The following is a 21,940-nucleotide window of genomic DNA, read 5'->3' as shown; positions in this document are numbered from 1 at the left end:
GAGTGTCGACATTTTTTCTGATTTTGAGGTGAAATCTATTACGGAGTCCAGTATCGATTTATGTACTACAAAACCAGTTCCGAAGAGTTTGAGATTTCTTCCTGGGATGGTTATGGCTGGTTTCCCCTTATATATCCTGTAATTTTCAGAATCAAAGTGTTTCTCATCTGCAAATCGTGTTTCCTGTATTGCCATAACTTTGATGTTGTATTTATCCATGGCATTTGTTAATTGTTTCAGTTTACCTGGCCTCAGTAGTGTGTTGGTGTTGAGTGTTCCCATGTAAAATACTTTCTTCAACTTGAGGGTTTTTGAGAGGCTCCGATTCTTCTCTTCATGACATGCCTGATCCCCTGGAATCCGATGATCAGGTCTATTACCCAGTCTTACTGACTGGGGCCCAGGGTAGTGGATTCTTTCCCGTCGTTCTGTCATGATTATTGGTTTGTGTTGAGGTATTGGTGGTGAAATCACGAAGGATCTCACATAATTTCGACTGGAGTTTTGAGTTCCAGAAGATTAACTTACAGCCGAGCTCACAGAGCCAACAGACGCTGACCAGAGTACCGGTGGCTGCCACGCAGACGTGTCTGGATTTTGGGGCTTCGCATGTAACCCTATGCATGGGCCCTCACAGGGTGCTACCATCCGGAGCCAGATGGGCCCAGGTTTTTTTTTTTACGAGGTGTTAACCTCTATATATTACTTCTTTCCTTCTTTATAGGACGTCATCGTTCCAAACCAGGCCCCTAACACTTCGCAGAAATGCTTTTGCCTGTCTGCCACGTTCACCGATCTCTTTCTCATTTCTTACATTTTCTTTTATAGCACTTCTACATCTACATCTACATGACTACTCTGCAATTCACATTTAAGTGCTTGGCAGAGGGTTCGTCGAACCACAATCATACTATCTCTCTACCATTCCATTCCCGAACAGCGCGCGGGAAAAACGAACACCTAAACCTTTCTGTTCGAGCTCTGATTTCTCTTATTTTATTTTGATGATCATTCCTACCTATGTAGGTTGGGCTCAACAAAACAATTTCGCATTCGGAAGAGAAAGTTGGTGACTGAAATTTCGTAAATAGATCTCGCCGCGACGAAAAACGACTTTGCTGTAGTGACTTCCATCCCAATTCGCGTATCATATCTGCCACACTCTCTCCTCTACTACGTGATAATACAAAACGAGCTGCCCTTTTTTGCACCCTTTCGATGTCCTCCGTCAATCCCACCTGGTAAGGATACCACACCGCGCAGCAATATTCTAACAGAGGACGAACGAGTTTAGTGTAAGCTGTCTCTTTAGTGGACTTGTTGCATCTTCTAAGTGTCCTGCCAATGAAACGCAACCTTTGGCTCGCCTTCCCCACAATATTATCTATGTGGTCTTTCCAACTGAAGTTGTTCGTAATTTTACCACCCAGGTACTTAGTTGAATTGGCAGCCTTGAGAATTGTACTATTTATCGATTAATCGAATTCCAACGGATTTCTTTTGGAACTCGTGTGTATCACCTCACACTTTTCGTTATTTAGCGTCAACTGCCACCTGCCACACCATACAGCAATCTTTTCTAAATCGCTTTGCAACTGATACTGGTCTTCGGATGACCTTACTAGACGGTAAATTACAGCATAATCTGCAAACAACCTAAGAGAACTGCTCAGATTGTCACACAGGTCATTTATATAGATCAGGAACAGCAGAGGTCCCAGGACGCTTCCCTGGGGAACACCTGATATCACTTCAGTTTTACTCGATGATTTGCCGTCTATTACTACGAACTGCGACCTTCCTGACAGGAAATCACGAATCCAGTCGCACAACTGAGACGATACCCCATAGGCCCGCAGCTTGATTAGAAGCCGCTTGTGAGGATCGGTGTCAAAAGCTTTCCGGAAATCTAGAAATACAGAATCAACTTGAGATCCCCTGTCGATAGCGGCCATTACTTCGTGCGAATAAAGAGCTAGTTGCGTTGCACAAGAACGATGTTTTCTGAAACCATGCTGATTACGTATCAATAGATCATTCCCAAGTACTTGACACTTTCCACCTTCTTCAACTGCTAACCTTCAGTCCTTATTCCACTAGTTGCTCTAACTTTCTTTCTGGTTGTAACCAGGATCCCTCATTTGTTTACATCAAATTTCATTCGATACTGTCTCACAGGATCTTCTCATGCCTCTAGCCGTTCCTGATCTCTTCCTTCCTGTTTCCCCAGATCATCTTCCGCGAACACCATTGCTTTCATCATACCTTCTCCGGTTTTTTTTGTCACCTTAGTCATTATCTCACCCAAGAAGCTTTTAACAGGGGAATTAGACTGTGCTGGTCATAAAATTTACATTTTTTTTTATTTAAAATGTTTTTGTTTCTCATTTTTTTGCAGACATCAGTTTACATTTGAAGTTACTATCTTTTCCCCTCAGGATGACTCAGAACCCATTCTGTCCTTTAGCGTGTGTCTTCGCCTCACTGGCACATTCCACAGTCTGTACCTTATAAGGCAATGTTGTTGTGTCTGCAGTTTTCCTACCTTCGAAAGGGATTTAGCTGAACCATCAGGAGTTTCCCAATGTTCGGCTAGCAACAACCCTACATATGAAACTTTCTGGCAGATTAAAACTGTGTGCCGGACCGAGACTCGAACTCGGGACCTTTGCCTTTCGCGGGCAAGTGCTCTACCAACTGAGCTACCCAAGCACGACTCACGCCCCGTCCTCACAGCTTTACATCCGCCAGTACCTCGTCTCCTACCTTCCAAACTTTACTGGCGGAAGTAAAGCTGTGAGGACGGGGCGTTAGTCGTGCTTGGGTAGCTCAGTTGGTAGAGCACTTGCCCGCGAAAGGCAAAGGTCCCGAGTTCGAGTCTCGGTCCGGCACACAGTTATAATCTGCCATGAAGTTTCATATCAGCGCACACTCCGCTGCAGAGTGAAAATCTCATTCTGGAACCCCAAATATGTTACACACTCTCACGGGGCAGTCGATGTACTTCCCACGGTGGTAAGTTCTGGAGAGTTCGGGCGACTGAAATAATGGTACCTAGTTGCCTCCATGAGAGTGCGCACCTCGTAAAGTTCTGCCTTACGTCTGGCGAAGCAGTCAGTGCCTGTCTGTGCCGGCAGGTGGTGAACTCCGGCGAGTCGGCGACGTTCAACTGCTCGGTGTCCGGCTCGCCAGTGGGCAGCGTGGAGTGGCTGCACAACGCGGAGCCGCTGGCCGCCGGCCGCGCTCGCCTTTTGTCGCCGCTGGTTCTGCACGTGGCCGCTGCGACGCGCGCCCACCGCGGCGTCTACCAGTGCGTCGCCAGGGGGGACGACGACAGCGCGCAGGCGTCCGCGGAGCTGCGGCTCGGAGGTCAGTCGCCACCAGCGCTGAACTGCGCCGGACCGTCTACCACCTTGACAGGCCACATGATTTTCAGCTTATGTAACAGGGTTGGACTGCACGGGATTGTAGTGTGCAAGTCGTAGCTGGGGACATCATCAGCAACAGAGTTGTGTAACACAAGCAAGTGAGCAGTCAGGTGACTGCTGCCTATGGTACTTAGTATTTCCTAACTGGAGGGGGGGGGGGGGGGGGGGAGTTTCATCGTATGGGTAGGGTCCCCCATCGGGCAGGCCGTTCGCCGGGTGCCGGTCTTCCAATTTGACGCCACTTCGGCGACCTGCAATCGATGAGGATGATGGGATGATGACGAGGACAGCACAACACCCAGACCCTGGGCGGAGAAAATTCCCCAACCGAGCCAGGAATCGAACCTGGGCCCAGAGCATTGACAATCCGTCATGCTGACCATTAAGCTACCAGGGGCGGATCTGGGGGGGGGGGGGGGGGGGAGTGGAGAGAGAATAGTGGTGTTAGTGCACACTAATACTGAAAAACCTCAGAAGCAATTTTTTCTCAAGTTGATGCAACTTGAGAGGCCATTGCTTCACACTTGATAACAGATTTAAAAATAGCTGTTAATTAAATTTTCACTGATGTTAATAATGGTTTAAAGCTAACTCACTGTCATCAAACTTTGAGAAGACCCACTACATGCAGTTCAGAACCTGTAAGAGATTTCCTTCCAGCATGTGTTTACATATGAAGACTTGCAGCTCGAACAGGTTGACAGTGTTAAATTTCTAGGATTACAACTCGATAATAAATTCAGTTGGGAAGTGCCTACCACAGAATTGCTTAAGCTCCTAAACGAGTCTGTTTTTGCAATGAGAATGGTGTCAAATGTAGGAGATATAAATACACTACTGGCCATTAAAATTGCTACACCAAGAAGAAATGCAGATGATAAACGGGTATTCATTGGACAAATATATTATACCACAACTGACATGTGATTACATTTTAGCCGGCCGGAGTGGCCGTGCAGTTCTAGGCGCCACAGTCTGGAACCGCGCGACCGCTACGGTCGCTGGTTCGAATCCTGCCTCGGGCACGGTTGTGCGTGATGTCTTAGGTTAGTTAGCTTTAAGTAGTTCTAAGTTCTAGGGGACTGATGACCATAGCAGTTAAGTCCGATAGTGCTCGGAGCCATTTGAACCATTTTGATTACATTTTCACGCAATTTGGGTGCATAGATCCTGAGAAATCAGTACCCAGAACAACCACCTCTGGCCGTAATAACGGCCTTGATACGCCTGGGCATTGAGTCAAACAGAGCTTGGATGGCGTGTACAGGTACAGCTGTCCATACAGCTTCAACACGATACCACACTTCATCAAGAGTAGTGACTGGCGTATTGTGACGAGCCAGTTGCTCGGCCACCACTGACCAGACGTTTTCAATAGGTGAGAAATCTGGAGAACGTGCTGGCCAGGCCAGGAGTCGAACATTTTCTGTATCTAGAAAGGTCCGTACAGGACCTGCAACATGCGGTCGTGCATTGTCCTGCTGAAATGTAGGTTTTCTCAGGGTTCGATGAAAGGTAGAGCCACGGGTCGTAACGCATCTGATTATGTAAGGTCCACTGTTCAAACAGCCGTCAATGCGAACGAGAGGTGACCGAGACGTGTAACCAATGGCACCCCATACCATCACGCAGGGTGATACGCCAGTATGGCGATGACGAATACACGCTTCCAACGTGCGTTCACCGCGATGTCGCCAAACACGGATGCGTCCATCATGATGCTGTAAACAGAACCTGGATTCATCCGAAAAAATGACGTTTTGCCATTCGTGCACCCAGGTTCATCGTTGAGTACACCATCGCAGGCACTACTGTATGTGATGCAGCGTCAAGGGTAACCGCAGCCATGGTCTCCGAGCTGACAGTCCATGTTGCTGCAAACGTCGTCCAACTGTTCGTGCTGATGGTTGTTGTCTTGCAAACGTCCCCATCTGTTGACTCAGGGATCGCGACGTGGCTATCGCGACGTGGCTACACGTTCCGTTACAGCCATGCGGATAAGATGCCTGTCACCTCGACTGCTAGTGATACGAGGCCGTTGGGATCCAGCACGGCGTTCCGTATTACCCTCCTGAACCCACCGATTCCATATTCTGCTATCACTTATTGGATCCCGACCAACGCGAGTAGTAATGTCGCGATACGATAAACCTCAATCGCGATAGGCTACAATCCGACCTTTATCAAAGTCGGAAACGTGATGGTACGCATTTCTCCTCCTTACACGAGGCTTCACAATAACGTTTCACCAGGCAACGCCGGTCAACTGCTGTTTGTGTATGAGAAATCGGTTGGACATTTTCCTCATGTCAGCACGTTGTAGGTGTCGGCACCGGCGCCAACCTTGTGTGAATGCTCTGAAAAGCTAATCATTTGCATATCACAGCATCTTCTTCCTGTCGGTTAAATTTCGCGTCTGTAGCACGTCATCTTCGTGGTGTAGCAATTTTAATGGCCAGTTATGTATTAAAAAACTTTTATACCATGCTTACTTTCATTCCCTTATGTCATTGGCATTATATTTTGGGGCAACTCATCAAACCGAGCAAAAGTTTTTAAAGTGCAAAAGCGTGTGATAAGAATCATTTGTGGTGTAAATTCAAGAACCATGTAGAAACCTGTTCAAGGAACTTTGTATTCTAACCACTGCTTCTCAGTATATTTATTTTTTAATGAAATTTGTTGCAAGTAATACATCTCTATTTCAAACCAATAGCTCAACACATAGTATCAATACTAGGAATAAGAACAGTCTACATAAAGACCTAAAATCACTTACTTTGGTCCAAGAAGGGGTCCAATATTCAGGAACACACATTTTCAATAAATTGCCAGCAACCATTAAAAATTTGGTTTCAGATAAAGCACGGTTTAAACAGAATTTGAAAGACTTTTTGATAGGCAACTCCTTCAACTCTATAGATGAATATCTTAACAGAGACTGTTAAGCCAGCTTAAGTAAAAATTGTTAGATTTCAGTTGTGACAGCTCTTGGTCACAACATTCAAGATTAGGTATTTTGTGTATGGTAAATTTATTAATAGTGCATAACAATGTTTCATTCTGACAGCGTGTTAATTCTGTAAATATTAGCTCTTCCAGTTTACCGTATTGTATTCACCTACTTCGAAAATCTCCTGAAAATGATCAGAGTAGTAACTATTATATTCAAATGTTTTATGTTTTTATGTCATACTTTCTGACATGTTACACACCCACGAGAATCATCTCATTTTTTGGGTCTTTGGAACGAAAACTGAATCTAATCTAAACTATTCAGAGTAGTACTCGACTTGCACAAAAGCCAGTTCGAGCCCTCGTGGTGAAAGAAATTGTATTTGGCGAGCAAGGGGAGGAGAGGTGGTGGCGTAGAATTCCTGATCAAAATCCTGGACTAAATTCCAAGCGTCTCCGCAGTGTCTCAAGAAGTGAGGGCTTGTAGGATTGTTGAAGGTCAGCCATCCGTCAGATGATGACGTTCAACTCGGTGGCCCCATTGGTGCTATTCGAGTGGATTAATCCATGTGCTGGCACCGGGTGTCACCCTCTCCCTGCTCTCATCATCATAAAACACAAACGTAACACTACAATACACACGTATCCATTACACTCACCTACTCTCCACAAACATACACACACGAAACAACTGCCCCATACCTGCATGGGAAGCGTCCTATGTGTGCGAACGAGGAACACCCTTTCCGACCAGGCAGTTGAACGCTCCCCACCCCCCACCCCACCCAGTTGGGATTTCCCCAGCTAACAGTGGCATATGACATTCAATATTAATTCAGAACTGTCCAAAAAGGTCTAGAATTATTGCCCGAAAGACGATGTACCTACCCAGCAGGTTTACTCACAGCTCCATTGAGAACTTTTAAGAAACGTTTCGAAGATTTCTAAAACAGTTTTATTTATGTGACTCGTCCGTCGGAGGTTCAAATCGTCCCTCGGGGATGGGTGTCTGTGTTGTGCTTAGCGTAAGTTAGATTAAGTTAGACTAAGTAGTGTGTAAGTCTAGGGACCGATGACCTCAGCAGTTTAGTTCCATAGGTACTTACCACAAATTTCCAAATTCCCGTTATAAATTCTGATAAATATGAGGCGTAGTCATAAGCCTTTAATTCACTTCGAAAAAATCAAGATGCGACCGTTACCGCTTAGCGTAAGTTAGATTAAGTTAGACTAAGTAGTGTGTAAGTCTTGGGACCGATGACCTCAGCAGTTTAGTTCCATAGGTACTTACCACAAATTTCCAAATTCCCGTTATAAATTCTGATAAATATGAGGCGTGGTCATAAACCTTTAAGTCACTTCGAAAAAATCAAGATGCGACCGTGACACTCTTCAATTCGACACATTCTTCCCAATGACAGATGACTCGACGGAAATCTTCCTGTTACGTAGTGACTTCAGACAGTATTTTACACATGTGGTCCCAAGCCAAGACCATTGCGCAAAAAGGCTATCAAGGAGAGTACATGCTCCGGATGTGCTGCAGGTAAGTTCTGCTGCGGTACAGATAACACGTGCGCAACATTGCGGCGGTGAAAATGACGCGGCACCTGGAAATGGACTCCAGAGCTGAAACAAGCGGAAGAGTGACGTTCCTGTGGGCTAAACGTCTAAACTGCACACAGATTAAAAGCGAAACTCTAGCGGTATATGGACCAAATGCAGTGTCGCTTCCAACAACAGTGAAATGGCGACAACAATTTGACCAAGGTCGCACAGATGTGAGTATTGCTGATCGTCGAGGATTATCGTCGACATCGGTCACAATGTCCAGACAGTCTTTCAGTCAAAATGTAAGAACATCTGGGGGAGAGAGATTTTCCAACAATAGTGATGTTCACAAAGGGTTCTCGAATGGCTCCATAACCAAGTAGCGGATTTCTACCGTCGAGGAAATGAACGATTGGCAGAAAGTTGTGACAGTTCTTTACAGAGACTATGTTGAAAAATAATGTCACGCATTTGTGTCACATTGAAGTGTAGTGCAACAGTCAATGCAAGTTGTTTGGCCTGCCATAATAAACGTGTGACTTACTTTTTGAAGTACCCTCCCAAAAGTCTGCATTTAAGCTCTTCAGAAATCGTTTCACACCGAAAACAATTCGTAGCCACTCTGGAAATGTCTGCCACACAATGCTTTCCTCATCCGAGAAAAGAGGAATAATCACTTGGTGTCATGTAAAAAGAATATAAGGTGTATTAACATCTTCAACTTTTGTAGTCCTTTTCCTCAGTTGCATGTAACATTATGATATACTGATAATTTTTACTTTTTGGACCGTTTGACTACAACTGAATGAAACACAATTTTCGTGCCAAATACGTTTCGCCTTTATTCTCTGCAGGGCATCTTCAGTGGCCTGGAATATGTACATATTTTTACTATTTAGATTACATTCTGAGGCAATGTACCTAGGTCTATGCGTTATAAACATCACATCAAAAACCAGCCCCCAGAACTGTTCATAACCCACAGGTACATTGCCCCAAAATATAAACTTAAATAGTACAAATATGTACATACTCCAGGCCACTGAAGATGCCTTGCAGAGAATAAAGGCGAAACGCGTATGGCACGAAATTGTCTTTCGTTCAGTTGTAGTCAGACGGTCAAAAAAGTAAAAATTATCAATATACTGTAAGAATATAAGGGGTGAGGCAAAATTATATATGAAAGAGAAGTAGCTTGTTTGACTGTGTCCCATGCAAAATGAATTGAGATGTGGAACATAGCGACGACGAACTTCGTCCTGTTAAAAATATCATAGAATTAAAAGTGACCCACGATTACTTTTCACTTTTTCTACTGTTGTCTCGATCGTGATACGCCTGTCTTCAAACGCCAGGCTCTCAGTTTCTCCTGAGATTCCCGATTCTTCAGCACTGGGATAGTGTGCCAACTCGTTCTTAGTCAATCTGACTAGTTTGACAACACCTGGAGCGTCTGCTCCAACCAGTGTTTCCACTTTTAGGTATTTCATCCGTTTTAGGGTGAAACGTCTTACGTTATATGTGGTTTAGGGCTACTTTAATTTGACATGGATTTAGGGAAATTTAGGGTGAAATCGAACTTAAGGTAGTAACCATATCACTTGTAGTAAGCACCACAGAATATATTACTTTACTCGATGGCCCCAGCGATGTATTAAAGGGGATTCAATCAAACTCTTATTGAATGTAATCCATCTAATTTTATCTTGCTATATTAACTATGATATGACCATTGTTAAGGGCGACATCGGAACTTAGTGGTATTACACCGACAGTAATCACACGAAAAGTTGATCAATTAAACCGGGATATGTGAAGTATAGTGGAAAAACAGATATACCACTGCATGGTTCCGGGATGTATGAAGGTAAACGTTTTCGTGTTTGTGTTATACAGTGACAACTTTAGGCTGTGAGTGCCTAGTAATAATCATCTGGTATGAGAAAAATAACACACGTAAGTTGTAAGGATTTGTGAATGCGAATTATACCGAATCTCATCTTCAAACGTGACATTTCTTTGAAGAGGTAATATGAAATTAAAATAAGGCTGTTGTAATACCATACTCAAAGTCCAACAGAAGAAATGAACAAATTTTATGCAAGTCGCCAGGAATTTTTTGTGGCAATAATATTGCAGATAAAACAACGGTTCGACTTGGATGAGAAACCTTTCGATTTTCCGAAATATATAGATCCCCAAGTAGCACGAAATACGAAGGAACAGCCTGTGAAACCGTGTGTTTACCCATTTTAATTTTTTTGTGAGAAAAAGCAACACGCAGAAAGCAGACAATGAATGGAAACATCAAGCTGTCATCAAAGCCAAGCATTTTGAGGTTAACGGCAAGGAAGAATTAAAAAAATTCCCAGATGAGGTTTACTGGAATAAGGTACTAAGTTTGAAAGATCATCAAGGCAGTTTTATTTACGAAAACCTCGAAATGGTCATTTCACTTTTATTCGCAGTTCAGCCATTAAGTTCTAGGGTAGAAATATTATTCAATGTTCCTAAAACCGTAAACATGGACAAAAGAAACAGATTTAACAACGATAACCTTAATGAGTTGCTTCATACAAAATTGGGAATGCTAGAAAATAGTTACTCAATTTTAAAACTCGACAGAGCCATGCTAAACTAGCGAAAAGGTGTAAAAGTAATGCTTTTGCTTCTGGTCCTGCACGTATTTCATGTCATTAAATACGTGAAATAATGTGTTGTTCTGTATTATAATTACACTCCCTAAATCTAGGGGTTTAGGTGTTTCTGGATACTTTAGGAATGATTCCGAAAGCAACTAGGGTAAAACCAGAATCATAAGTGGAAATATTGTCTCCAAGTAACCACTGTGTAGTGTGATGGTGCACTGTTGCAGTGCACTTCAACCAACTCATCATGCATTGTTGCAGCGTTGTTACCCTTCAAATGCAGAAAAGACTTACCACACGATAAAGCACTACGTCAATGAACAGGCTGCGCCAAATTATTTTGTCTTTTCAGCGGCATACTACATTACTGTGACGTAGTTATTTCAGCGCGTATCAAGCTGCAGACATGTATCAGCTATTTTTTCGAGGGTGTAGTTGAAAGCTTTCAAACTGCTCTTCGTAAAATATTGATTCTCATAGTTCAGATTTATCATGTTAACGGCAGAGATCTCTAGATTAATCTTAACAACAAAGTGTAATAACTAAAGGCTGGTAGCTCATCCTTCGCGGCAGAAGTGAAATTTATTTACTATCAAACAGATACTGTAAAACAGTTTTTAAACTGAAATATTCAGTTTTTATTTTAAGCAAGACAGCAAAAGCATATAATTTGAAAAACCTGTTGACAAAACGAAGACAGGGGTACTTAAAGAAACATGTACAGATCAGATATAGTTGTTGAAGATGGAACTATAGATCAAATGGAATAGTGTAGACGTTTACTGTGCTGTTACACACATACATGGATAAAAACCTGACTTTAAAGGTATATGCAGCCGCTCGCACGAAAATTTCAAAAATAAGACACAGATGTGATATTTTTCAATACACTTGTCCGTCTTGATCGTTATTTATGTAGATTTGTACCGTGACTAATGCTGTTTGTGAGGTAGCCTATCTTAAACAACAATCATTGGCTATTAGGTGACATTAAACTGAGTTGGACTCGTCAACCAAAATTCATATCAATTTCTATAAAATTAAGCTTTCAGACTTTCAAAAAATGACCTATAAAAATAACGGATAGGAATTGTCACGCTACAATTCAAAGTACCGATTACAATTTAAACATACAGTAATTTCATAAAAAATAGCATACGTTCATTTCATAGAAAGTAATCAATAAAAATAAAATGGACGATTGTGTTGTCAAAAACTATTTAACATATGGCTTAAAATCAAACAAGGCAGAGCTTAAAACAACTTCATTTCTACTGTAAATTACGTAAACCTGTATTGCAACATCTTTTCCTGTTCGCGAGGTGAAGATTTAGAGGATGACAACTATATTAAAATACCTCTCACAAAATATCGTCCTGCGCATTCATATTTCCGGCAGTAAATGGACGTTCAAGCTTGGCATTCTGGCAACGTTGTACTCACATATGTGGTACCTACCTCTGTTAGCATTTTCGCTAGCGCTGTGCACTTGGTGCAGTGAACAGCGTGTTCGAATCTGGGTCTAAACAGATTTGTTTTTATCTGCCTATTTCTTTCTGCCATATAATATTGCAGTATAGACCGTTTCTTAACCCACATATGTCCGACATTTACATAGTACATGTTTGGAAATTATTTGAAAGCACGTTGCTAGCCCTACTGATGACGTAAGACCATAACGAATGTAATAGACCTGAATGTGACAAGAATAGTAATTGCTGCTAATCGATGGGACCATTGGGGAAAGGTTCACTGCAAATAGGTCTGGAATCTAATAGAGGCAGCGGTGTGAAACAATTCGTGTCCACGACCAGTGAAAAAAATTGTACTACCATTTCTGTATTCGTACTACGTAAGTGGAAATGCTTTGTAGAAGACCCACAGTAAACGCCGTATGACGATTAAGACACCAGATATCATACAATGCAGGCTACATTTAACAAATAAATACAATTTCGCCTCGACCCAGAATCGAACACTTGATCTCCTGGATGATAATCCAAAACGCTATCCACTGTACCAACTGCACATCACGTGGAGGGTTTTGCGAGTGAGATAGTTACCGTATATGTGGTCAGCGTGTAGCCAGAATGCCAATCTTGAACGTCCATTTATTGCCGGAAATATGAGCAGGACAATATTTTGTGACAAATATATTTGCGTAGCTAGTATGTGGGGAATCGTGCTGCGAAGTCTGAGTGCACTAACATGCTGGCATGAAAAAGGTGTCGATTTCGGTACCGTCGCCCTCTCACGGCTGTTGTGTCTACTTGTGAGTTGACGAGATACTGTGTATCGAAATTTTAAATGTAGAATGACGTTATTCTATTTGTGGTAAAAATATTACTTCCCATTTGTTCTGTTAATCTGACAGAAGCTGATGATGGCTGTAGCCAAAACGTGTAAAGGTGTATATTTTTAAAAAATAAAAACATAAATAGCGACCAAGACGAAGAATTATTGACTAGTGATAAGGATCGCGGACTCATACAACGATTTTATGTCATTTGTACAAAAAACTGGTATTTTTCAACTCGGTTGAAGATCCAGTTCTTAACCATGGAATTGAATAAAAGAAAGAAAAGATAAAAAGACAGTACATGAATTCAGGCTACCTCTATGAAATTATTAAGAGGCACACTTGGAAAATCCAACAAGGTATGCAGAAGAACTCCTGCGGAGTTTGGAAAGCAGAATTCAAGCTGTGAGGGACGTTTCGAGTCCTGCCCGGATAGCTCCGTGGTAAAAATATTGCCCGCAAAAACAAGGTTCCGGGTTCGAATCCCAAACCAATAGGCATTTTTAATCTGCGTGGCAGTTTCACCACAAGTAAAGTTTATTAAAACGTCGAGCTGGCGAATCAGATTACACGGAATCAGAAACAATGCTACTGGGAAAAGATGTATACATCTTTTGCCGAAAATCCGATGGTCAAAACGACAGATAAATACGAAATGTTCAAGTTGTAAAAATGAATAGTGGCAGCTTACCTCTCATAGCTAAAAGCTAAAATTCGAAGAGACATAAAAGTATGGCCCTTACTAGGATAGCTCTTACATAAAATGAAGATTTTTTCAAACAGTCAACAGCTTTACCTCGTTGAATACACTGGTTTCCGTCAGATCATAGAAATGAAGTAACATTGGGCATGGCCGATTTTTGAATGGCGTGCAGTTGAGAATGTTTCCATTTGCCTTTGGGGCAAAGCGGAGGAGGGGGGAGGTCGCAAATTTCCTTAACATCTTACGCCAACGTCCTCGACCAAATTCCAAACTTTTCCGCAGTGTTTCATGAAGTGAAGGCCTGTGATACTGTTGATGGTGATCCATCAATCATGATCCATCAATCAGACGGAAACAAGCTCGGTGGGCACCTTGGTGCTACTCAAGAGCAGTAGGCTATGTATCGGCACCAGATTTCGCCTTCTCCCATTATCCAACACAACAAGGGTAACACACTACACACACACAATACAGTCACCTACACCTGTCAGATATACTCAAACATACAACTGTCACAATTCGCGAAGGAAAGGTGCCAGTTTGCGCGAAGGAAAGAAAAACCTTTCCAATTAGGCTGCTGAACCTACCCTTCAGGGTCTAACAGCTGACACTGTCATACAATTTTGCATTCAAGAAGAAAAATTGGTACTTTTTGAAGGCGATGCTAGTGTTTCCAGAATGAAATTTTCACTCTGCAGCGGAGTGTGCGATGATTTGAAACTTCCTGGCAGATTAAAACTGTGTGCAGGACCGAGACACGATCTCGGGACCTTTGCCTTTCGCGTGCAAGTGCTCTTCCAATTGAGCTGCCCAAGCACGGCTCACGACCCGCCCTCACAATTCTACCTCCGTCAGTCCGATACTAGTGTTGTAACAAATCCCATTAGAGCGAAAGCAACAAAAGAGTTGGTAAATGATAGTTTGCAAAGAGTTAACTGGTTCTCTGAAAATGGACTCTCCCTAAATTTTCAAAATAAGGCACACTACATTCAGCTCTGTACAATAAATACTCATACTAACAATTCATGTAGCACATGAGCAGCGATCGGTAAGTAGAGTAGAATGTTCCAAATTTTTGGGTGCACCAGCTGATGAAAACTTGAACTGGAAGAAGCATATTACTGAGCTTCTCAAACGATTAAGTTCAGGTGCTTTTGCTTTTCGTATAACTGTTGACATGTTTTGCATATTTCCGCTCAATAATGTCGTACGGAACAGTTTTCTGGGGTACCCAATGCTTAAAAAGAAAGTATTGATTGCACAAAAGCGAGCAGTAAGAATAATGTGTGATATTCACACAAGGACATCATGGAGGTACCTCTCCATGGAGCTAGGCTGTCGCAATACATATCTTCGCTAATGAAATTCGTCATAAATAATCATACCTACAACACTACAGACGAAAAATAACCTTTATTGACCATTGTTAAGGCTGAGAATGGCTCAGAGAGTAGCTCAATATGAAACAAGGAAAAGTTTTGACCGTTTGCCCAGTAACATGTCTGACAGGTAGCAAATCATTTCTCTTGAACAACCACTTCTGTTCTACTGACGAATCTCTACTTAAAAACTGGTAAAAAAAATCCTTGTTTTTAAGTGTATTGACATGAGTAGGAGTAAAATGATAATTTGTTCATTAATGTTAACAGTAATCATGTACAAAATCGTGTAAACTGATTCGTTCCACATCATTTCGATAAAAGACGCGTTCAAGTGATCTATGGAACGTGTAACTAACTAACTTACTTACTTTTTTCTCGAATAAAATAAATCAAAAATTTTTTAGCCATCAGGCAAAAGAATCATTGCTGTAAGCCGTCTCTGTAACAGCAGACTGGACGCTGGCAAAATATCTCGAGTTCTATACCTGCTGTCTTTTTTCTTTTGCGAACAGTAGGTACCCTTCACAAAAAGATCATAAAAATAGATGGATATTTCCACTTTTGTAAAAGCAGTCTTTCTGTTTACGTTTGACATTCGTTGTTCCGCTCGTCCTCATTCCGTAGGTCGTTACACACTATTTATATTTCATACTTACGTTACGTAAAGGATTCCACTCAGAACTTGGAGTGCGCTCACCTTGCTACCTCCAATTACCCCCTTGTGACATTTAGGGTGCCTCAGGAGAATCTCATCAAATGCACGTTCCACACAAGCATGGTCCGGACAATGGATCGCAGACTGCGACATTATGCGGCGCTTAAGTTCGGTACAAACTGTGCTATGCTAGGTATAGAGTTCCAGGTTCATTACGAAGTCTAAGTTCTATATACATTATGTCAAAGGACACTGGTCTCGATCCTTATCGAACTTCCGTAATTACTTAGAACAGGAATCAAAAGACGACTCATAAACATTACTCCCACTCAATGATTAACGTTTTTTCCACAGTTCTATTGGAACACCTCCGTGCGCCATCATTTTTTGATATCTCGACTGCAACAGTTACAAAAATCTGTAAGTTCTTATATAAATTTCTCATAATTGTTGCTAGTTGCTATTTCATCTGCCACCTTCTCTGACGAAAACAGATGTAAGTCCAACATAAGTTGTTTTCATCATGGTCATATTGTTTTCATTGTATCATCTCCACCACCATTCTCTACGCTTATTCTTTTTTTTATTTTATTTCAGAGCACTGTATTACTTTCCTAATGTCGTTTCCTTGAAACTTCTTTCTCTTTATTAGTTGATTTATATCTTGTGTGATTTACTTTTCTTTGCTTTATTTTCCTATGTAATATTTTTTCTGTTTGCAACAACAACTTTATTAATAATTTCCTTTTGATTAATTTTGATGATAAGAACCTGTGGATCAGCAGAAACAGTTATAGCTCCCTGTTCTTAAATGCATCCGCATAATTAACATTTATGATTCTTTATGGCTTTGTATCCATTTTTAAACTATACCTTACTGGTCTATTGTCATCTGAAATTCCAAACCAGTTGAGGACCATGTTGGACCATTGTGTATAACTGATTTATTGACTGATAAAATACATTCTATTTCTTTTTATTTCCATCTGGCTATTGCCAAGTCTATTTTATACTCATTCTCTTCTGGAATAATGTGTCAAGGATAAATATGATAAAATACAGTCCATTTAATTTTAGTTCCGTCTTGTCTTTCCCAAGTCCATTTTACACTCATTTACTTCTGGAATAACTGGAATAGCGTGTTAAGGATAAATATAGTGTTCTCTCTGCAAATTCCTTTAATTATGACATCTGTGGTATCTGGAACTACACCCAATGTTACCCAATGAAAAATTGTTCTTTAATTATGGTCCTACTTTTGCGAAGCTGGTTATTTTTTATAAGCTTCTACAGCTTCTCGTTAAGTCATTTTCCCCTGGAGTAACGTGTCAAAATTCTTATAATTCTAATGTATACCATTAGATTTTTTTAAACTACGAAGTATTTTTAGAAAGTCATCCGATTTCACAAGACTGTATTCTGTACATCGTATGTACCCAACCTTTCTGAGACCATTACCTCTAATCGCCACCAGATATTCACATATTAGCTAGAACTCTCCCACTCCCCCCCCCCCCCCCCCGCCCCGTGCCTTTTTCCCCCACCATCATCAACATTGGCGTCTAACTACATTTCAGAATGAATAAGAATTTCTTTCTATACTTTTTTTAAAACGACGAAAATTATATTCAGGTTTAGTAGATGTTTTACTAAACCATGAACTAATGAGTCAGTGACACTATTGATGTTACTTATTTCGAACAACCTCTCATTATAGGATATTCATTGGACAAATATAGTGTACTAGAACTGACATGTGATTACAGTTTCACGTAATTTGGGTGTATAGATCCTGAGAAGACACTACCCAGAACAACCACCTCTGGCCGTAATAACGGCCTTGATACGCCTGAGCATTGAGTCAAACAGAGCTTGGATGGCGTGTACAGGTACAGCTTCCAATGCAGCTTCAACACGATACCACAGTTCATCAAGAGTAGTCACTGGCCTATTGTGACGAGCCAGTTGCTCGGCCACCATTCACCAGACGTTTTCAGTAGGTGAGAGATCTAGAGAATGTGCTGGCCAGGGCAGCAGTCGAACATTTTCTGTATCCAGAAAGGCCCGTACAGGACTTGCAACATGCGGTCGTGCATTATCCTGCTGAAATGTAGGGTTTCGCGGGGATCGAATGAAGGGTAGAGCCACGGGTCGTAACACATCTGCAATTTAACGTCCACTGTCCAAAGTGCCATCAATGGGAACAAGAGGTGACTGAGACGTGTAACCAATGACACCCCATACCGTCACGCTGGGTGATACGCCAGTATGGAGATGACGAATACACGCTTCCAATGTGCGTTCACAGCGATGCCATCAAACATAGGTGCGACCATCATGATGCTGTAAAGAGAACCTGGACTCACCCGAAAAAATGACGTTTTGCCATTCGTACACCCGGGTTCTTCGTTGAGTACACCATCGCAGGCGCTCCTGCCTGTGATACAGCGTCAAGGGTAACCGCAGGCGGATCCCGGCGGAGGTTCGAGTCCTCCCTCGGGTATGGGTGTGTGTGTCTGTCCTTACGATAATTTAGATTAAGTAGTGTGTAAGCTTAGGTACTGTTGACCTTAGCAGTTAAGTCCCATAAGATTTCACACACATTTGAACATTTGCTGCGGCAAACGTCGTCGAACTGTTCGTGCAGATGGTTGTTGTCTTGCAAACGCTCCTATCTGTTGACTCAGAGATCGAGACGTGGCTGCACGATCCGTTACAGCCAAGCGGATAAGATGCCTGTCATCTCGACTGATAGTGATACGAGGACGTTGGGATCCAGCACGGCATTCCGTATTACCCTCCTGAACCCACCCATTCCATATTCTGCTAACTGTCATTGGATCTCGACCAACGCGAGCAGCAATGTCGCGATACGATAAAGCGCAATCGCGATAGGCTACAATCCGACCTTTATCAAAGTCGGAAACGTGATGGTACGCATTTCTCCTCCTTACACGAGGCATCACAACAACGTTTCACCAGGCGACGCCGGTCAACTGCTGTTTGTGTATGAGAAATCGGTTGGAAACTTTCCTCATGTCAGCACGTTGTAGGCGTCGCCACCGGCGCCAACCTTTTGTGAATGCTCTGAAAAGCTAATCATGTGCATATCTGAGCATCTTCGTCCTGTCGGTTAAATTTCGCGTCTGTAGCACGTCATCTTCGTGGTGCAGCAATTTTAATGGCCAGTAGTTTAAGTGATGGTTATATCCCGATCAGTCGAGTTAAGCTTCGCTATAATAAGGGCTCTCGCCATAAAAGTTAGGACATCCAGTGCACACTAAACCAATGCATGAGACGGTAAACGCTCTCACAACTCTGTGTAGTGCTAAAATTTCAGTGTAACATTTTGTTTCCTCGGAATGAGTTCAACTGCTCGCGGAAAAGGTTCGCGCCCTCCCTTTTAAAATTCCAGCGCTTCTAGACTATGACGGCGACTTTCGTCAGTGGCTGTAACGGAGGCGACTTTTGCCGCTGAATGCCAAGTGCTCGCGCTCACACACGGTTCCCGGTTTCCTCTCTACGTACAAAAGCGAAAGCCGCGTAGACGTCCGGCGTCTTTCACGCTGCACCTTCGCATTCAGACACAGGGAGGCCAACACATTAACGTCGACACGTTAGCCGCAGCGCTGAATACACGCCGCCAAAAGAGGGCGTGTGGGGTCTCCTCAACTCGTCCTTTCGTAAGCGCATTTCTCTCCTTAAAACTCGCCCGTCTTGGACTCTAGCGTCTGCGTCGTCTCCCCGATTAAAATATTTCGCTGCGTTTCTGGGAGGCGAAATATGCGACTGATGCTCTTTTGGTTAGCGTTGCAAGATACCAGCAAGGATGTCCCAGGTTCGATTCGTTCTGATCGCCAAGGACTTTTTTTCTGCTATCGGAAAGTCTACGAAATGGTTCGTTCGAAGTCGTCAGGCCAAATTAGGGGCTCCAGTAAAAAGCAAACAGCGGCATTGCCACAAAAGTCACCGAAGGAGCGTCAGACTGTCCGCCTTTAACAAAATAACAATATACTCTTAATTTCAATTCCTGTCTAATTAAATTGCGGACACTTTCGATAACCAGACAGTTTTCTAACAGGAGATTAATGAAGAATAAATTTTAGCTTGGAGGGACCTTCCAATCAATAAATGTTACTTGCACTTTTACATGTTACAGTGGAAGAAGACAATGACTAAGAGCCACGCGTAATGAATTTCAGTAGAGGAACTAATCGCACTGGCCAAAACATTTATTGACCCCCAGAAGAAATCACTCTAGTACCGTGTGTAGCAGCCTGTATCTTTAATAATGGTCTCATTTCGACGAGGAAGAGAACCCATAAAATTTTACTGGTACGCCGTATCCAGCCGAAACCACTTACTCATGATTAGATCCCGCAGGGCTGCCACACTACGGGGACGTTGGTTGTTACTTTTCACATGCTATTCCAATTAGCCCCAGACTTGTCCTATGGGGTCAAGACCGGATGATTTAACGGGCGAGCCGAGGATGTACCAGGTCACTCCAAAAGAAATGCACACTATTTCTGCAAAAATACAGTTTTCATTCTGCATGTCTGAAACTTTTACAGTGTGTTGATACATCCTTCCCGCTTGTTATCAAGCTTAGTTCAACCTGTTCCCATGAGTGGCGCAGTCACAGCATGTCTTCAAGATGACTGCTACACTTGACGTTCGTCAGAAGCAACGTGCTGTCATAGAATTCCTGTGTTGTGAAAACGAGACATTGGGAAACATCCACAAGAGGTTGAAAAAAGTGAATGGAGATACTGCTGTCGATTTCAGTACAGTTAGTCGGTGGGCAAGCAGGTTACGTGATGAAAGCAGGCACGGCAATATTGAGGATTGTCCTCGCAGCGGCAGGCCTCGTACTACACACATTCCAGAGAATGTGCAGAGAGTTAACTAATTGGTGACTGCTGACAGACGCATCACAGTGAACGAATTGTCACGCTGCGTTAGGATAGAGGAAGGAAGTGTTTGCAGAATACTGAAAGTGTTGGCGTTAAAAAAGGTTTGTGCCAGGTGGGTTCCCAGGATGTTGACAGTGGCTCACAAAGAAACAAGAAAAACGGTATGCAGCGGACTCTTGGAACAGTACGAGAATAGTGGAGATCAATTTCTTGAAAGAATTGTGACAGGTGATGAAACATGGCTCCATCATTTTTCACCAGAGACTAAGAGGCAATCAATGGAGTGGCAATATGAAAATTCACCCAAGAAAAAAAAATTCAAAACCACAACTTCTGCTGGAAAAGTTATGGCTACGGTGTTTTTCGATTCCGAAGGATTCTTGCTTGTGGTCATCATGCCAAGTGGAACCACCGTAAATTCTGATGCATATGTGACAATACCGAAGAAACTTCAAGCTCGACCAATTCGTGTTCGACCACATCGGCAAAAGCAGGATGTTTTGCTGTTGCACGACAATGCACGGCCACATGTCAGTCAAAAAATCATGGAAGCGATCACAAAACTCGGATGGACAACACTGAAACACCCGCCTTACAGTCCTAACCTGGCTCCATGTGACTATCATCTCTTTGGGAAACTGAAACACTCTCTTCGTGGAACAAGGTTTGAAGATGATGATTAACTTGTGCACGCTACCAAAGAGTGTCACCAACAGGTTGATCCCGAATTTTACCGTGTGGATATACAGGCGTTGGTTCCAAGATGGCGTAAGGCAGTTGAGAGGGATGGAAGTTATGTGGAGAAATGAAAATATTGTTCCTAAAGGATGTATCTACACACTGTAAAACTTTCAAACATGTAGAATAAAAGATGGATTTTAAAAAAATAGTGTGTATTTCTTTTGAAGTGACCCTCGTATGGGTGTTCGTTAAACTTGTAACATACAGCCGGCCGAAGTGGCCCCGCGGTTAAAGGCGCTGCAGTCTGGAACCGCAAGACCGCTACGGTCGCAGGTTCGAATCCTGCCTCGGGCATGGATGTTTGTGATGTCCTTAGGTTAGTTAGGTTTAACTAGTTCTAAGTTCTAGGGGACTAATGACCTCAGAAGTTGAGTCCCATAGTGCTCAGAGCCATTTGAACCTTTTTTTTTTTTTTTTTTTGTAACATACACACGCAGCGCTCTGAATATGGCTGCTGCCACATGGCAATCGGGAGTGTCCAACAGTGATGAGATATGCATTTAGTTTCCGATATCAGCATCGTGGATAAGTTATTTTTCGGTAACAGTTACTTATAACGGCTGTAAATAACTGCCAAAAATAACTTATTCGTACTTCCAAATCCATCAATATCCTTCCACATTTGGTATAAGTAATTCCGGATGCGGTTATTTATCAGTGTA

General features: G+C 42.5%; 1 protein-coding gene across 1 annotated transcript in view; it reads left to right on the top strand.

Annotated features, from left to right (window-relative positions):
- The window catches only part of LOC124780139 (Down syndrome cell adhesion molecule-like protein Dscam2), a 513,871-nt gene that overhangs the window by 177,961 nt on the left and 313,970 nt on the right, over positions 1 to 21,940 (top strand). The window contains exon 6 of the mRNA XM_047253759.1: positions 3,138 to 3,369. Coding sequence (XP_047109715.1) covers positions 3,138 to 3,369 — 232 coding nt within the window. The remainder of the gene's footprint in view (positions 1 to 3,137; positions 3,370 to 21,940) is intronic.

Source organism: Schistocerca piceifrons, chromosome 1, assembly GCF_021461385.2.
Source record: "Schistocerca piceifrons isolate TAMUIC-IGC-003096 chromosome 1, iqSchPice1.1, whole genome shotgun sequence".
Taxonomy (NCBI): domain Eukaryota; kingdom Metazoa; phylum Arthropoda; class Insecta; order Orthoptera; family Acrididae; genus Schistocerca; species Schistocerca piceifrons.
This window is presented reverse-complemented; position numbering and strand designations above follow the sequence as displayed.